The sequence below is a fragment of the Dama dama genome, chromosome X (assembly GCF_033118175.1).
Source record: "Dama dama isolate Ldn47 chromosome X, ASM3311817v1, whole genome shotgun sequence".
Taxonomy (NCBI): Eukaryota; Metazoa; Chordata; class Mammalia; order Artiodactyla; family Cervidae; genus Dama; species Dama dama.
The window spans coordinates 136,711,557-136,726,153 of NC_083714.1; the positions used below are offsets into that span (position 1 = coordinate 136,711,557).

The 14,597-nt window shown below is 37.2% G+C and overlaps 1 protein-coding gene across 2 annotated transcripts in view; it reads right to left on the reverse strand.

The window, feature by feature from the left end:
* The window catches only part of REPS2 (RALBP1 associated Eps domain containing 2), a 256,926-nt gene that overhangs the window by 160,452 nt on the left and 81,877 nt on the right, over positions 1 to 14,597 (reverse strand). The window contains exons 3-4 of one of the 2 annotated variants that reach the window (XM_061136570.1): positions 9,796 to 9,944; positions 7,159 to 7,282 (exon numbers count right to left, since the gene is read on the reverse strand). In XM_061136570.1, the coding sequence (XP_060992553.1) occupies positions 7,159 to 7,282; positions 9,796 to 9,944 (273 nt within the window). Of the gene's footprint in view, positions 1 to 7,158; positions 7,286 to 9,795; positions 9,945 to 14,597 lie in introns of both variants that reach the window. The other variant, XM_061136569.1, reaches the window with a different exon arrangement.

A 14,597-nucleotide genomic window follows, 5' to 3' on the forward strand; every position in this document is an offset into this window, starting at 1 on the left:
CTTTCTTTCTATAGCTTCCTTATACATAAAATTAGGTAGAGACAGAAGTGCAGCCTGTTGTGGCATCACCTTTAGCACAGTTTGAACTTTTTAAAATAAAGAAGGTATAACAACAGCACATCAAGAACAACAAACCAATCTTGGGCTCACATCTGTTCTTTGTATTTCCTCCAAGGAAATGGAATACATTATTATACAATTATTATTAACACAATATTATAACATTAAATTACATTAAAACATCAAAATCACTGTCTGGAAAAACATGAAGTGGATTTTCTGATGCTGCTAAGAATAGATGAAAAACATAAAACCTGCAAAAGAAACATACATAGAGAACTCATAGTCCAAACCTTAAAAAATAAGTCTCAGATGGTAGGCAGGTGGTGTTCTCAAAGAAGGATTTTTAGGATCATTCCATTTTGAAGGATCATCAAATTTAACTCCTACTGAAAGGTCTGAACCACAGCAAACTGTACCATGGCTGGAATACCAAGGGTCATAAGCTTTCCCTGGGAAGCTGATCCCACATTCCTCTGCCTCCCCTTAGAGGGAGGGAATTTCTACTGCTCAGGAAGGACACATGTAGGGGGAGGCTGACTGGCCCATGGCTCCAATCCCTCACCAAAAATGGCCTTCCTTTCCTTGGAAGAGACAGACGTATCTTATCAACAAGGCTTAAATGAACACTGAGCCACATGGTGGGTCATTTTTTGAGAGGCCTGGCTTCAATGGCAGATTTTCTCTTCAAACTCCTGTGGGAAGCCTGGGTTGGTCACACCTGCCTGTGACTGGAAAGATGAGTGTCTAAAGCCATCTGGTCACAAATCTTAGACACATGCTTCTATCATTTGGTACCAGAGCCAATATTCAGGCCACTATCGGTCTGACTCCTGTCTCATTCCTCAACTGAAACTGAACTCAGGAGGTAAAAGATAGGTACTATTCATTGTCTCTACTCTTCCCCCCTCCCAAATAAAATCTGAAACATGCAACTCAATGCAAAACAAATAATTCTTAGATCCCCTTATAAGAGGTTGAACAAGGAACTAGTACTACCACCTTTCTCCAAGGGGAAGATTATAAAATGAAACTTAAAGATTTCATCACTCTGAGATTCAGTGTCAAACTAGAACAGAGATCACAACTAACTGCCCAATAAAGACTCTCCATCTGCAGTCACCCAATGAATGATATCTAGAAGGTGACTTTCAAGAATACTTGAGCTTCAAAAACATAATGAGTATCATATTCTAGAAACACAAAAGAAAATACAAGGGAACATCTTAGCACCTACAATGTGCCAGGAATTGTGCTAAGAATAGACATTTATATAATATTACTCATTTCATCCACAGAGCAAACTTCTAAGGCAGACTTTATTTCATTTCACAGATAAGGGAAATTGAGGCTAAGAAAAGCAAAATACCCACGGTCATACAGGCTGGAAATGGAAAGAAATGAGAAATGCAGGCCTACCAAGTCTACCTTTAGGCCCAGGAGACTGACATCATAGCCCATGCTCTTAAGTGAGAAGATACCTAGAACTGATACATAAGAATAATATGCATAAGAAAAAGTAGAACAGACATTCATTTTAAGATAAGACTTTAGATAGCAGAAGAAGCAGGTTTAAAGAGTCAAAGTAGTTACCTCTGCATAGAAAAAATATACCTCAGCATAGCAAAGCCCATATATGACAAACACACAGCTAACATCAAACTTAATGGTAAAAAGCTGAAAGCATTTCCTCTAAGATCAGGAACAAGACAAGGATGTCCACTCTCACCACTTTCATTCAATGTTCTTTTGGAAGTCCTGGCCATAGCAATCAGATAAGAAAAAGAATAAAAGGAATCTAAATTGGAAAGGAAGAAGTAAAACTGCCACGTTTCCAGGTGATGTGATACTACACACAGAAAATTCTAAAGATGGCACCAGAAAACTATTAGAACACATCAATTAATTTGGTAAAGTAGCAGGATTCAAAACTAATATGCAGAAATCTGCTGCATGTCTATACACTAACAATGAAGTATCAGAAAGAGAAATTAAGGAAACAACCCCACTCACTATCACATCAGAAAACAATAAAATACCCAGGAATAAACCTACCTAAGGAAGCAAAAGACCTGTACTCAGAAAACTGTAAGACACTAATGAAAGAAACTGAAGATGATACAAATGGAAATATATACCATGTTCTTACACTGGAAAAGGCAATGCTGCTAAAATGACCATACTACCCAAGGCAATCTAGAAATTGAATATAATCCCTATCAAATTACCAATGGATTTTTCATAGAACTAGAACAAAAAAAATTAAATTTGTATGAAAACAAAAAAGATCCCAAACAGCCAAAAACCATAATGAGAAAATTAGAATGGAGCTGGTGGAATCACACCTCCTCACTTCAGACTATACTACAAAGCTACAGTCATCAAAACAGTATTGTACTGGCACAAAGACAGACACACAGGTCAATGGAATAGGATAGAAAACCCAGAAATAAACCCATGCACTTATGGTCAATTAATCTACAACAAAGGAGGTAAGAATATACAATGAAGAAAAGACAGTCTCTTCAATAAGTGATCCTGGGGAAAGTAGACAGCTACATGTAAAAGAGTGAAATTACAATATTCTCTAATACCATATAAAAAACTCAAAATGGATTCAAGGCCAAACTTTAAGACCAGATACTGTAAAACTTTCAGGGGAAAATATAGGCAGGACACTCTGACATAAATCACAGCAGTATTTTTTTGGATCCATCTCCAACAGTAGTGGAAACAAAAAGAAAAATTTAAAAATAAGACCTGGGACTTTCCTTGAGGTCCAGTGGCTAGGACTCTGTGCTCCCAGTGCAGGGGGGCCAGGTTCAATCCCTGGTCTGGGAACTAGGTCCCACATGCATGCTGCAATTAAGACCCAATGAGAACAAGAAACAATTTTTTGAAAAAGGGCTTATTTTTTTAAAATGGGACCTAATTAAACTCAGAAGTTTTTATACAACAAATGAAACAATAACATATACATACTACTAAGTACAAAATAGATAAACAAGGATCTACTGTATAGCACAGGGAACTATATACAATATCTTGTAATAACCTATAATGGAAAAGAATCTGAAAAAGGACACACACACACACACACACACACACACACATATCACTTTGCTGAACACTGAAACACTGTAAATCAACTGTATTTTAAAAAATAAATTTTTTTTTAAAAAGCAAGAAAGGTAGTTGCCTCTGAAGACAGGAAACAGGTTGAGTGGGAAGGAGAAGTATTACTGTGATTTAAACTTTATTTTTAAAAAATACAGATAGCAACTTCTGCCTCTGACGGTTGTGGTAAGTAGAAAACAGTGCACACAAAGAACTTGGAACAATGCATGGCACTTAAGTCTCATCCAGTGAGCATCAGCTATAGGTACATCCAGCAAAGGAGACGAGCAGGCACCCAGGAGAGAGGTAGAAGAGGGGCTCTGAATCACAGATTGTCCAAAGATGCTGAGCCTAATTTAAAACATACACATATGCCCCATTAGCCAGAAATTATGGCAGAATCTTGGACAGAGAAACAACCCTAGAAAAATGTATTCCTAGAAAATTGTCCTAGCAGCAAAACTCATTTCTGAAAATGCATAAATTCAAGTTTAGGGATCATGATGTAGAAGAAAAACCAGGAAGGGGTAACAGAAACTTAGAAAACAATGTTTCAAGAACAAATGAGTGCCCACAAGAAAATGTCACTTCACATGTAACAGAACAGCTAAGATTAAAAACACTGAAGAAAGAAACCAGAGTACCAACTGCTGGCAAGGAACACTGAACTCTTATACATTGCCTATGGGAGTATGCAGTCACTTGGTGAAACTCTTTATTAGTTTCTTATACCTACCCTAAGGTACAACAATTCCACTCCCAGGTGCCAGAAAAATGACATATGTCACAAAAAGACTCATACACAAGTGTTCGCAGCATCCTTATTCATAACAGCCAAATGCTGGAAATAACCTAAATACTCATCAGCAGAAGAATGGATCATCACTCCATGATACATTCATACAGTGGAACAACACTGAGTAATATATTAACAGGAACAAACTGCTGAGACACGTAACATGAAGAATCTCAACCACTGTGCTGAGGAAAAGACACCCGGTCATTCACTATGATTCCATTTACGTGAGTTTTTAGAAGAAGCAAAACTAATCTACAGTGATAAAAATCAGAACTATGTTTGCATGGGGGAGGCAGGGAGCACAGAGAAAGTGACTGGAAAGGGGCATCTCTGAGGTGACAGAAATATTGGTTTTAATGTCAGGCAGACTTTTTATTGAAGTATACAGTTGATTTACAATATACTTTTAGCATGGTGATTACAGTATTTTTATAGATTATATTCCATTTAAAGTTATTATAAAATAATTGCTATATCTCCCTGTGCTGCATAATATATCCTTGTAGCTTATGTAGTTTATACATAGTAGTTTGTACCTCTTAAATAAACCATTTTTGGGGGCTGCACTGGGTCTTCATTGCTTTTGCGTGGGCTACTCTCTTCATTGCAGTGCTCAGGCTCAGTAGTTGTGGCGTGCAGGCTCTAGAGCTTGGGCTCAGTAGTTGTGGCACCTGGGTTTATTTAGTTCCTCCACGGCATATGGAATCTTCCTGGACCAAGGATCAAATAATGTTCCCTGCATTGGCAGTGGATTCTTATCTACTGTGCCACCAGGGAAGTCCAAGTAGTTTGTATCTATTAATCCCCTACTCCCTCCACTTTCAACCACTAGGTTTGTTCTCTGTATCTGTAAGTAGGTTTCTGTTTTGTTAAATTTATTCACCTATTTTATTTTTTAGATTCTATATATAAGTGATATCATTTCTCTTTCTCTGCCTTATTTCACTAAAGATAATACCCTTTAGATCCATCCATGTTGTTACGAATAGTAAAATTTCATTCTTTTTTATGACTCAATATTCCATTGTGTATATGTATGTACGTGTATATCTTCTTTCTTCATTCATCTGCTGATAGACACTTAGGTTGCTTCTGTATCTTGGCTATTGTAAATAATACTGCTCAGAACACTGGGGTGCATGTAGTTTTTCAAATTTGTGCCTTTATTTTTTTCAGATATATACTCAGCAGTAGAACTGCTGGATCATATGGTAAGAAAATATTTTATCCATGATAAAAGTGGTAGATACATGGGTATATCCATTTGTTAAAACTCAAATTGAAGACTTTAAACGTGTGCATTTTATCACATGCAAATTTTACCTCACTTTTTAAAAAAAGGCTAAGAAAGAATGAAAGCATGGACAACCTTGACACAAGCTTCTAAAAGTCAACAACAAAGAAGAAAAGCAGGCTGTTTCCTTGACACTAGGGGAATGAAAGCCCAATTTGAATGGAATGAGGAGAAATGGAGTATGAAGGAGAGAAAGCTGGTACAGACAGATTTTTTAAGGAATAACAACCAATAAAAGACAGGGTAGAACCTGGTGACTCAGTAGGACAAAAATGACTCACCTTTGAATTAAAAACCAAAAACTAGGCACCATGCTAGGCATAGGACTCCAACTTTCAAAGCTAGATAAAAATAAGAAAAAAAAATCCACTTCTAAAAACAGGGAAATTCGGCAGGAGAGACTATAAGAGAAAAATGAAGAATTCTCAATCCCATTTCATTTCAGACACCAATGGGACACTCAAGTTCCAGGGGAGTGATTTTTCATTCCTATTCCCTTATACTCATGTTCTCGCTAATACTCACAACAGCCCTACAGAATACTATTACTCTGTTTCAAAAGAAGAAAGGAAAATCATGGTTCAGAGTAGTAAGTAGCTTGCCCAAGGTCACAGAGCTAGTCACATAAACCCTCATCTTCTGATTCCAATCAAAAGATTTTCCCAGGACTTCCCTGGTGACACAGTGGATAGGAATCTGCCTCCTAATGCAAGGGATATGTATTTGATCCCTGGTCCAGGAAGATTCCACGTGCCACAGGGCAACTAAACCCATAAGCCACAACTACTGAGCCTGAGAGCTGCAACTACTGAAGCTCATGTGCCTAGACCCTGTACTCCACAAGAAGAGAAGCCACCACAATGCGAAGCCTGAGTACCATAACAAAGAGTAGTCCCCACTTGCTGCAACTAGAGAAAGTCTGTGCAAAGCAACAAAGACCCAACGCAGCCAAAAATAAATAAAGAAAAATTAAGGAAAAAAAGATTTTCCCATCATGCCATACCTGCTTCTTTCAGCAAGATTATAGCCTCTCTTTAGTTCAGTCTAGCACACTTTTATCTGTGTCCCTCTAGAAGTCATCACTATTTTCAGTGCAGCAAAAACCTGCAGAAACTGGGTCATTTTCAGTTACAGCTCACAGAATAAAAAGGGTGGGGGGTTATAGATATCCAATTCTAGAATACCTTTAAAGGTCATATCTTCAGCTAGGAGCCTGAACTCCACAAGGACAAGATGCTGCAGTGAATTTGTGGAGCTTTAAGCACAGCAGCCTAGGCAGCCAACTGTACAAGTCATTCTCACAACCAACTAACATATTTCACCACTAACAGAGTCAACGTAACAAAAATGTGAGCAAGCAAGCAAGGCCACAATTGGGTACTTCACACACCTCAACACAATGCTTCCCCTGGCATTTCTCTTATTATTCTTATTCTCAAGCACAAGAGCTAAATATTTTCACTTATGTGCTCAGTCTTTAAAGGTTGAATCAACTCTTCTGAAGAATTCTATTTTTTAAGTAGTTTCATGAGAGCAGGTATCATATAAATATGTTTGGTATGTTTGCAGAAAGGAATAAGAATTCCAAAACAATACAAATTCTTCATGTGCTATGTTCCTATGTAATAAAATTTGTAAATGAAGGGTTAAATCATCTAAATCATTATCTACAAGTCTAAAGATGAACTAGTTTGTAGGACAGAAAACAAGGCATTACTAATATAGATTTCATTTTATATTATTTTTAAACCTTGCTTGAGAGTATAAAATTAAACTGAGTCCAGTTTACAGAGCCAGAGATAAGTCAGGAGACTCAGAAACTGGTCGCATGGCTGACTAATAGAGGAAAGTGTCTCTAAGATACTGCCTGGGACAGCTGGCCTCTTACCTGAATGCATCTGCTCTGTGCTGCTCCGCAGTTTGCTGTAGCCATGGCTCAAGGGCACCCTCTGGTAATGAGGCGGGGAAGAAGGAGGGGAGGCAAGAGGTGACATCGAGGGAGACTGCGTTTCCTGCTTCAAAGAATCAGAGCAGAGTTCAGAGGGAATCACTCAAGGAGCCTGGTGCTCTGAGCTGCAGTTTTGAAGTATAATGCAACTCTACTGCCAGTAAGCTGACTGCTTTAACAAATGAAGATGTTTTCTCAAAAACGCAGCTTGGTTAAAAAGCACTGTCTGGGGATTCAAAAGTCTCTCAGAAAACAGTCTCGCCAGAACTCAGTTACCTAAATTACTAAAACAAGCCTGACACACTTCTAGTTACTCCAATAATATTTTCCTTGGGAAAACAAAAGACAACCGATCACATGAAATAACATTCATACTCCACAATTTTGATCTCTTTGTGAACAGATTCAATTTTCACTCATTAATAAAGGCTCTTATTTCCTGGATCTACATTTATCAAGTTTTCCAACAATGTGGATATTTTTAAAATATTTTAAATGGTAATGTTAAATATTCTTGGAGCTGTCTAGCCAAAGTAAAATGTCAACTTTTTTATACTGAGAAATTCCAAAACAATTCATTACGGGTAAACTCCAACTAGCCTACTCCTAAACAGTAGGATGGCACCTTAATAAAGTACAAATCTCAATTCAAATGTGAACTTTATGTAGGACCACAGGTGAGACAAGCTATTATGACTTGGCTTTTTACTATTACTCAGCTACTGGGTTTCCTCTCTTTTTTTTAATGCTACTAATAGACTGGTAACAAGGAAACTACTTTTTATCAGCATAGAGACTATATAGGTGTTCTTAGTCAAAAATAATAATAATAGTAATTCAATCTGAGATACCAATCAAGTACTCTTTTTCAAGTAAAAGAAAGAATATTTGCTTTGAATTATAAGTTCACAAACACAGACTGGGTGGGCCTAGCATAAATCCAGACTGAAGCAAAAGGATGTGTCCTCAGTGACACTGCCAGGGGATGGCCCTGAAAGTTCCCAGAGCATCAATCATCCTGGGATAGTGGGCCCTCATTCCTCTCCAAATGCTGGTGGGAAAACATGCCAAAGAGTACTGGCTGAAGATTCTGATATAGGCATACCTCATGTCATTGCACTTCACAGCTATTACTTTAAAAAAAAAAAAAAAACCTAGTTTATGGCAACCCTGCATCAAGCAAGTCTAACAGCACCATTTTTCCAATAGCATTTGCTCACTTCATATCTGTGTCACATTTTGACAATCCTTAACAATATTTCAAACATTTTCATTATTGTATTTTTATGGCAATGTGTAATCAGTGAGGTTTGATGTTATTACTACTTGCTAAGATGGTAAGTTAGCAGTTTTTAGCAATAAAGCATTTTTTTAAATAAGATATATACATTACGGTTTTTTAGCCACAATGCTATTGCACACTTAGTAGACTACAGTATAGTGTAAATCTAACTTTTGTAAGCACTAGGAAACCAAAAACTCGTGTGACTACTGCAGTGGTCTGAAACTGAACCTGCACTGTCTCCAAGGTATGCCTGTACTCCTTTTTATATAAATCCCTGAAGAACTAGTTTAAAATGTATCAGAATTAGGATGTTATACAACAGAACATACTATATGTCACTTAAATATGAAAACTGCAACAATACTTTAAATATCCAGCATTATTAGGGTGAACCATATACATTAGTTTTCCAACTTAATCCTTTAATAGTCATTGCATTTGAAAAACATTTTTATTGGTCTTTCTAAAACATGACAAATTTCTTTTCCATATAGAAGGTACTACATTGAATATGATTTTACTTTTCTGCATAATTCAGTATCTTCATTGCAAGTACCTTGATGCCCTGAGTGCTCACTAATGTGTAAGTCTATTTTACCCCTTATTGACAGACTTACTCATCTGGAATTGTACACTTTTCTCTCTACTCATCACTATCTGACTATTGCAATTAGTGGTCTAATTTTAAAAGCCTGTCCACCCTATTATTGTTCCTGACCTGTACATGTAAAGGCAGCATTTCCCAAGATGGCCCTCCAAGAAGGGATTCCGGGGTGAAAGAAGTTTAGTACATGCCAATCTCCAGGTCTCTTTATTGCAGGACTTGTCAGGGCCTTTACTGTGCTAATGTGCACCGTGAATGTCTAAGACCAAGTATTTAGCCTTCCCCCCAAGAATAAGGCATGAAACAGCGCTCTCCAACCAAACTTAACCAGAGAAACCAGATTTGGAAGAAAGCACTTATTAAAAACTCCTAGAAGTTACATTTCAAAAAACCCATTTGGAAATGGTGGTTAGATAAATCAAATAAGTGTGTTAAAGCAGTAGCCTTACTTGAGACACAATTCTACATTAAAGTAGGCCCTAAATGGCCCAGAGATGGCTCATGGTAATTACTATGCATCAGCCTCTTCTTCTTGCTACAAGGAAACTTTATAGGCACACTCCAAGCCTATAATTGTATCCCAGATGGTGCAATTCAAGGAACTGGAAGTTTGACAGCAGCTATGAGGCACTGCTCTGTGAGGGTTCATGGTCAGAAGCAAACAGACATGCCTGATCAGACTATTTACCTGTTTATCCTCATCGTCGATTCTTTTGAAGGTATTTTTTTCTGTGATTAAATATGGAATCTGAACTTTAGCTCCATGCAGCTCAGTCGTGTTCCCAAACCGGATTTCAGCATCAGTCTTTGACATCATAAAGCGAGGCAGCGGCAGTTCTTTAGGAGCAGAATCAAAGAAGCTCAAGTGAGATTTTATTTGAAAACTGCAAAAAGGGGAACTCAATGGCCAAAAGATGAGTCACTTTTGAGGAAAAATTCCAGAGCACTAAATATAGATTAAATCTGATTTCAACACAATAAAGACTCCTATAATAATGTCATGTGCTACAGTTTAGCAAGGTATCTTGGCTCAACATTTTTAAATGCTGTCCAATCATTCTAGAACAAATTCAGGTTTTGGACAGATCTTCCATTTCAGCCTTTAGTTTGGCACCAAGAAAAGGGATGTGACATTGTAGAAATCAGTGTCAAGTGACAACAGTAGCAGGCAAACTTATATAGTGTTTATTATATGCCAGAGACTATATTAAGATCTGCAAATATTAACTCATTTAATCCTTACAACTCGCTACAGTAAGATGATCATTACCCTTCTTTTACAGATGTGGAAACAGACCAGAAGGAGCTAAGATGACACAGCATATCTGTGGCAGAGCTGGCTCTTCATAGGTCAGTGCCGCTGCCCTATAGAAAGGCCCCTCATTCCCAGGGCAAACTTACTGGATACAACATGTTCTCATCCTATGTTATTGTTCAAGGAATGTTCACACACAATCTCCAGTTGTCTTTTTGTAATGTAATAAGGAAAATGGCATCAAGTTAGATCAATCAATCCAACGTTCAGTCAAATTCTACTGTCAAAACCATTAGCCACACTCAATACCACAAAGAGCTGAAATGCAACAGTCTGGTGTATTTTTACTTACCTTTCAAATTTCTGACAAAACTATTCTGAAAACAGAAATGATACTTTGGCACACTTCAAGTTCTCAGCAGAGCAAATCACACACAATAACACAGCACAAAGAACACCAAAAATGGGTATAATATTCTGGATTAGGCATAATGATTTGCATCTGGATTCATTGTTTAGGATAATATTCATCAGTGTGCCTTTGCCTTCCCTTAGCCTGCTCTTCCAAAAACACAGCTGCACTTCCAATGATCGCTGCTGTGTTACAGCCAGATAACATCTTAGCAACAGCAAGCAGTATCTCAGCTCCCCAGGCAAAGAAGGCCCCTGGTTCTCTAATATCCACATCATGTTTATTTTTAGTTGCTATGTCCACATTCAATTCAAAGAAGTAGGCAATATGACAAATCCCTGCGTGATCAATCAGCCAAGAGCCCAAGAGACATGGATAGAATAACCAATCTGGAAAACTAAACCAAGACTTTCCCCTAAAGAGACTATGGCCACCATTTTTAATATTTTATTATTTCCTAGCCCTGGCAGCTCTTCAGCACTCAAGGCAGGACTGGACTTCAAAAGAAAGAAGGCAAGAGAAAAGAAAGTCTAGATTCTCAGTAAAAGAAATATGAGCTAATCCTATGGTTCTCTTCTCAGAAAGGTATTTATTACAGCTCAGTCTGCAAAAAAGGATCTTAAAAAATTGAACAAGATCACATAAAATAACTTGTACTCTAATCTGCCCACAAGAGGATGACGCTACTTACAAGCCCTATCTGGAAAGAGAAGAAAAAAAAAAGGAAATGTTCGGCATTTGTAAGCTCCCTGACCAGTGTTTCACTGGTGTTTAACAGATAACTCCAGGAACAATGGAACACAAACCTGGTTGGTGAATATCAACTACTACACTAGGGCCCCTAGCTGTCCTTTAGGACACTGTCATATCACAAATTCTCCTTCCCTGGCTATGGCATTTCTCCAGAATTGTTCACCTGGGAAAGAATCTCCCTCCCTCAGACAGCAGAAGACAAAATACAGCTGAATTTCTCTCATACTTTCTTTGTTTTCAAGGCTTTAAACAACTTTTACTTAACAGAATTGTAACCATATATACTGATATTCCTATTATTCAAAACTAATGAAAGTGCTATTTTTCCTAAGGTGGTGCAAGCTTTTTTTTATGCTACAAGCTTTTTAAAAGTGAAAAGCAAAACTATAGTTTGTCAACATTCAGTCTAAATGTTGTTTCACAGTCATACGTATAGCAAATTTAACAGCAAAACTTTATTAGAAAATTAATCAATAAAGTACCTACTATCCAGTGATATATGTCAAGTAATCACAGGAGAAGATCTATCTGCAGTAATTGGTTAGAATCTTTTCTCCCAAACTGAATTAAATTAGCAGATAGGAAACAAACTAAGAGTTCAAATAAAATACTGACAGGGGCCAAGGACACAATGAGCACAGCAATCATTTGTCTCATAATGGTATCTTAGGTTGTATTCTTTGAAAACAGAAATGCTTTGTATATTAAATAGAAATGACTGTTTTTCCCTTCCACAAACAAAATTATGTCTCTGCTTTTTTAAACATGTGATCCTCTAAGGGAAAAATCCTGTGTTTTCCCATGTTTGATGGAGTCATGAATATTAGAAATACATCAATCTCCTCAATTCATTAGAAAAAACATAAGCAGCATAAACACAGTAATAAAAGATTAATTACAAAGAAGCAGCTGCTGTGCACTGTCCTCAAAAGATCCTGATGTTGGGAAAGAGTGAAGGTGGGAGGAGAAGGGGACAACAGAAGATGAGATGGTTGGATGGCATCACTGACTCAATGGACATGAGTTCGAGTAAACTCCGGGAGTTGGTGATGGACAAGGAGGCCTGGCATGCTGCAGTCCATGGGGTTGCAGAGTTGGACATGACTGAGTGATTGAACTGAACTGAGAAATATAATCGCAGCCACATGTATCATAGTACATTGTATAGTAGCTACATTAACAAAAAAAAAAATGTTAAGTGAAGAAGCCAGTGAAAAAATACAAATACTGCATGGTTTCACTTACATGACAGATCAATCATCAAACTCATGGAAACAGAAGGTAGAACGGTGGATGCCAGAGGCTAGAGGGAAGGGGACTAGGTAGTTGTTTAATGGGGGTGGCGTTTCCACCTTGCAATGTAGGCAGATTGGTTGCACAACAATGTGGATATACGTAACACTACTGAACTGTATACTTAAAAATGGTTAAGATGATTTTATATTATGTATATTTTGTCACAACAAATATTTTTCAACTTAAAAAAAGCAAAAAACAGAGGTGAAATTAATTTAGTATATTTTAACCCAATGTTATCAATGACAGCATGTAACAAGATAAAAATTAATATAATAGTTTACATTCTCTTTTCAGACTAATGCTTTAAACCCCATGTGTACGTCCCTGTACCACAGACCTTAATTCAGATACACCACATTTCAGGCACTCAGGAGCTGCAGTGGTATGGCTACTGGCTGCCGTACTGTAAAAGCACAGTTTGGCTGATGGTTGCTATGAAGCAATATGGACCTCTATGGCCAGAGATCTAGATTTTACATAATGTTAAAAGTCAAAAAATAATTGATTTCTTCTAAAATTTTGTAAAGAGTATTTTGTATGGAGGGATGATGATGATGTACACAGAGCTTAACTATTTGAAGACTTTTAAAAATTTGTTTATTTTTGGCCGCACTGGGTCTTCATTGCTGCAGGCTTTTCTCTAGTTGCGGCAAGGGTTTGTTTCTCATTGCAGTGGCTTCTCTTGGTGCAGGGCACAGATTCTAGGGAGCACAGGCTTCAGCAGTTGTGGCTCCCAGACTCTAGAGCACAGGCTCAATAGTGGTGGTGCACAGGCTTAGTTGCTCCACAGCATGTGGGATCTTCCCAGATCGGGGATCAATTCTGTGTCTCCTGCATTGGCAGGCAGATTCTTTACCACTGAGCTATCAGGAAGCCTCATTTGAAGACTTTTAACAAATGTATATATAATCTCATAACAAATACCCAAAGTGCTTTCATATCCCTTTCTAGTTAATCACCTCTCCTTGTCCCACTGAGCAATGTATTCTAATTTCTAAATCCACAGATTACCTTTGCCACTATAGAACTTCACATAATGGAATCATACAATATTAATCTTTGTAACTAGCTTTTCTGATAACACTTTGTGATAATCATCCAATGTACAACATAATCATCTAAAGACAGTTCATTCTTTTTCACTGCTACGGAGTAATCCACTTTTGTGAATATACTGAAAATTTTTAAACCCACTCTCTGTGATGAACATTTAGGTTGTTTTCAGTTTAGAGCCATTATGAATATAGCTGCTGTGCACAGTCTTATAAATTACTTTTGAGAGACATGAATTCATCAGTCTTGGGATATATCTATGAGCCACATTCAACCTGCTGTCTATTTCCATATAGCTCATGAGTACTCTATAGTAGTAGTATAAGTATAAACTATTATGTACAAAATAAGCTACAAGCATGTATTATACAACACAGGGGACATAGCCAATATTTTTTAAGTATAAATGGAGTATAACCTTTAAAACCTGTCTGTGAGTCACTATATCATACACCTGTAACTTATATAATACTATACATCAAAGTATACTTGAGTTTTAAAAAATAGTATTTTCATTAAAAAACAATAGGTTTTACATTTTTGAATGTTTGGAAAACATCAAAAGAAAAATGATTCATGATGTGAAAATTATGAAATACAAATTTCAATATCCATAAATAAAGTTTTATTGGAACACAGCCATGCTCTTTTGTTTATACATTCTGCCTTTCCAGTTCAAAAGCAGAGTTGGATATGTGCAATAAAAGCCATATAGCTC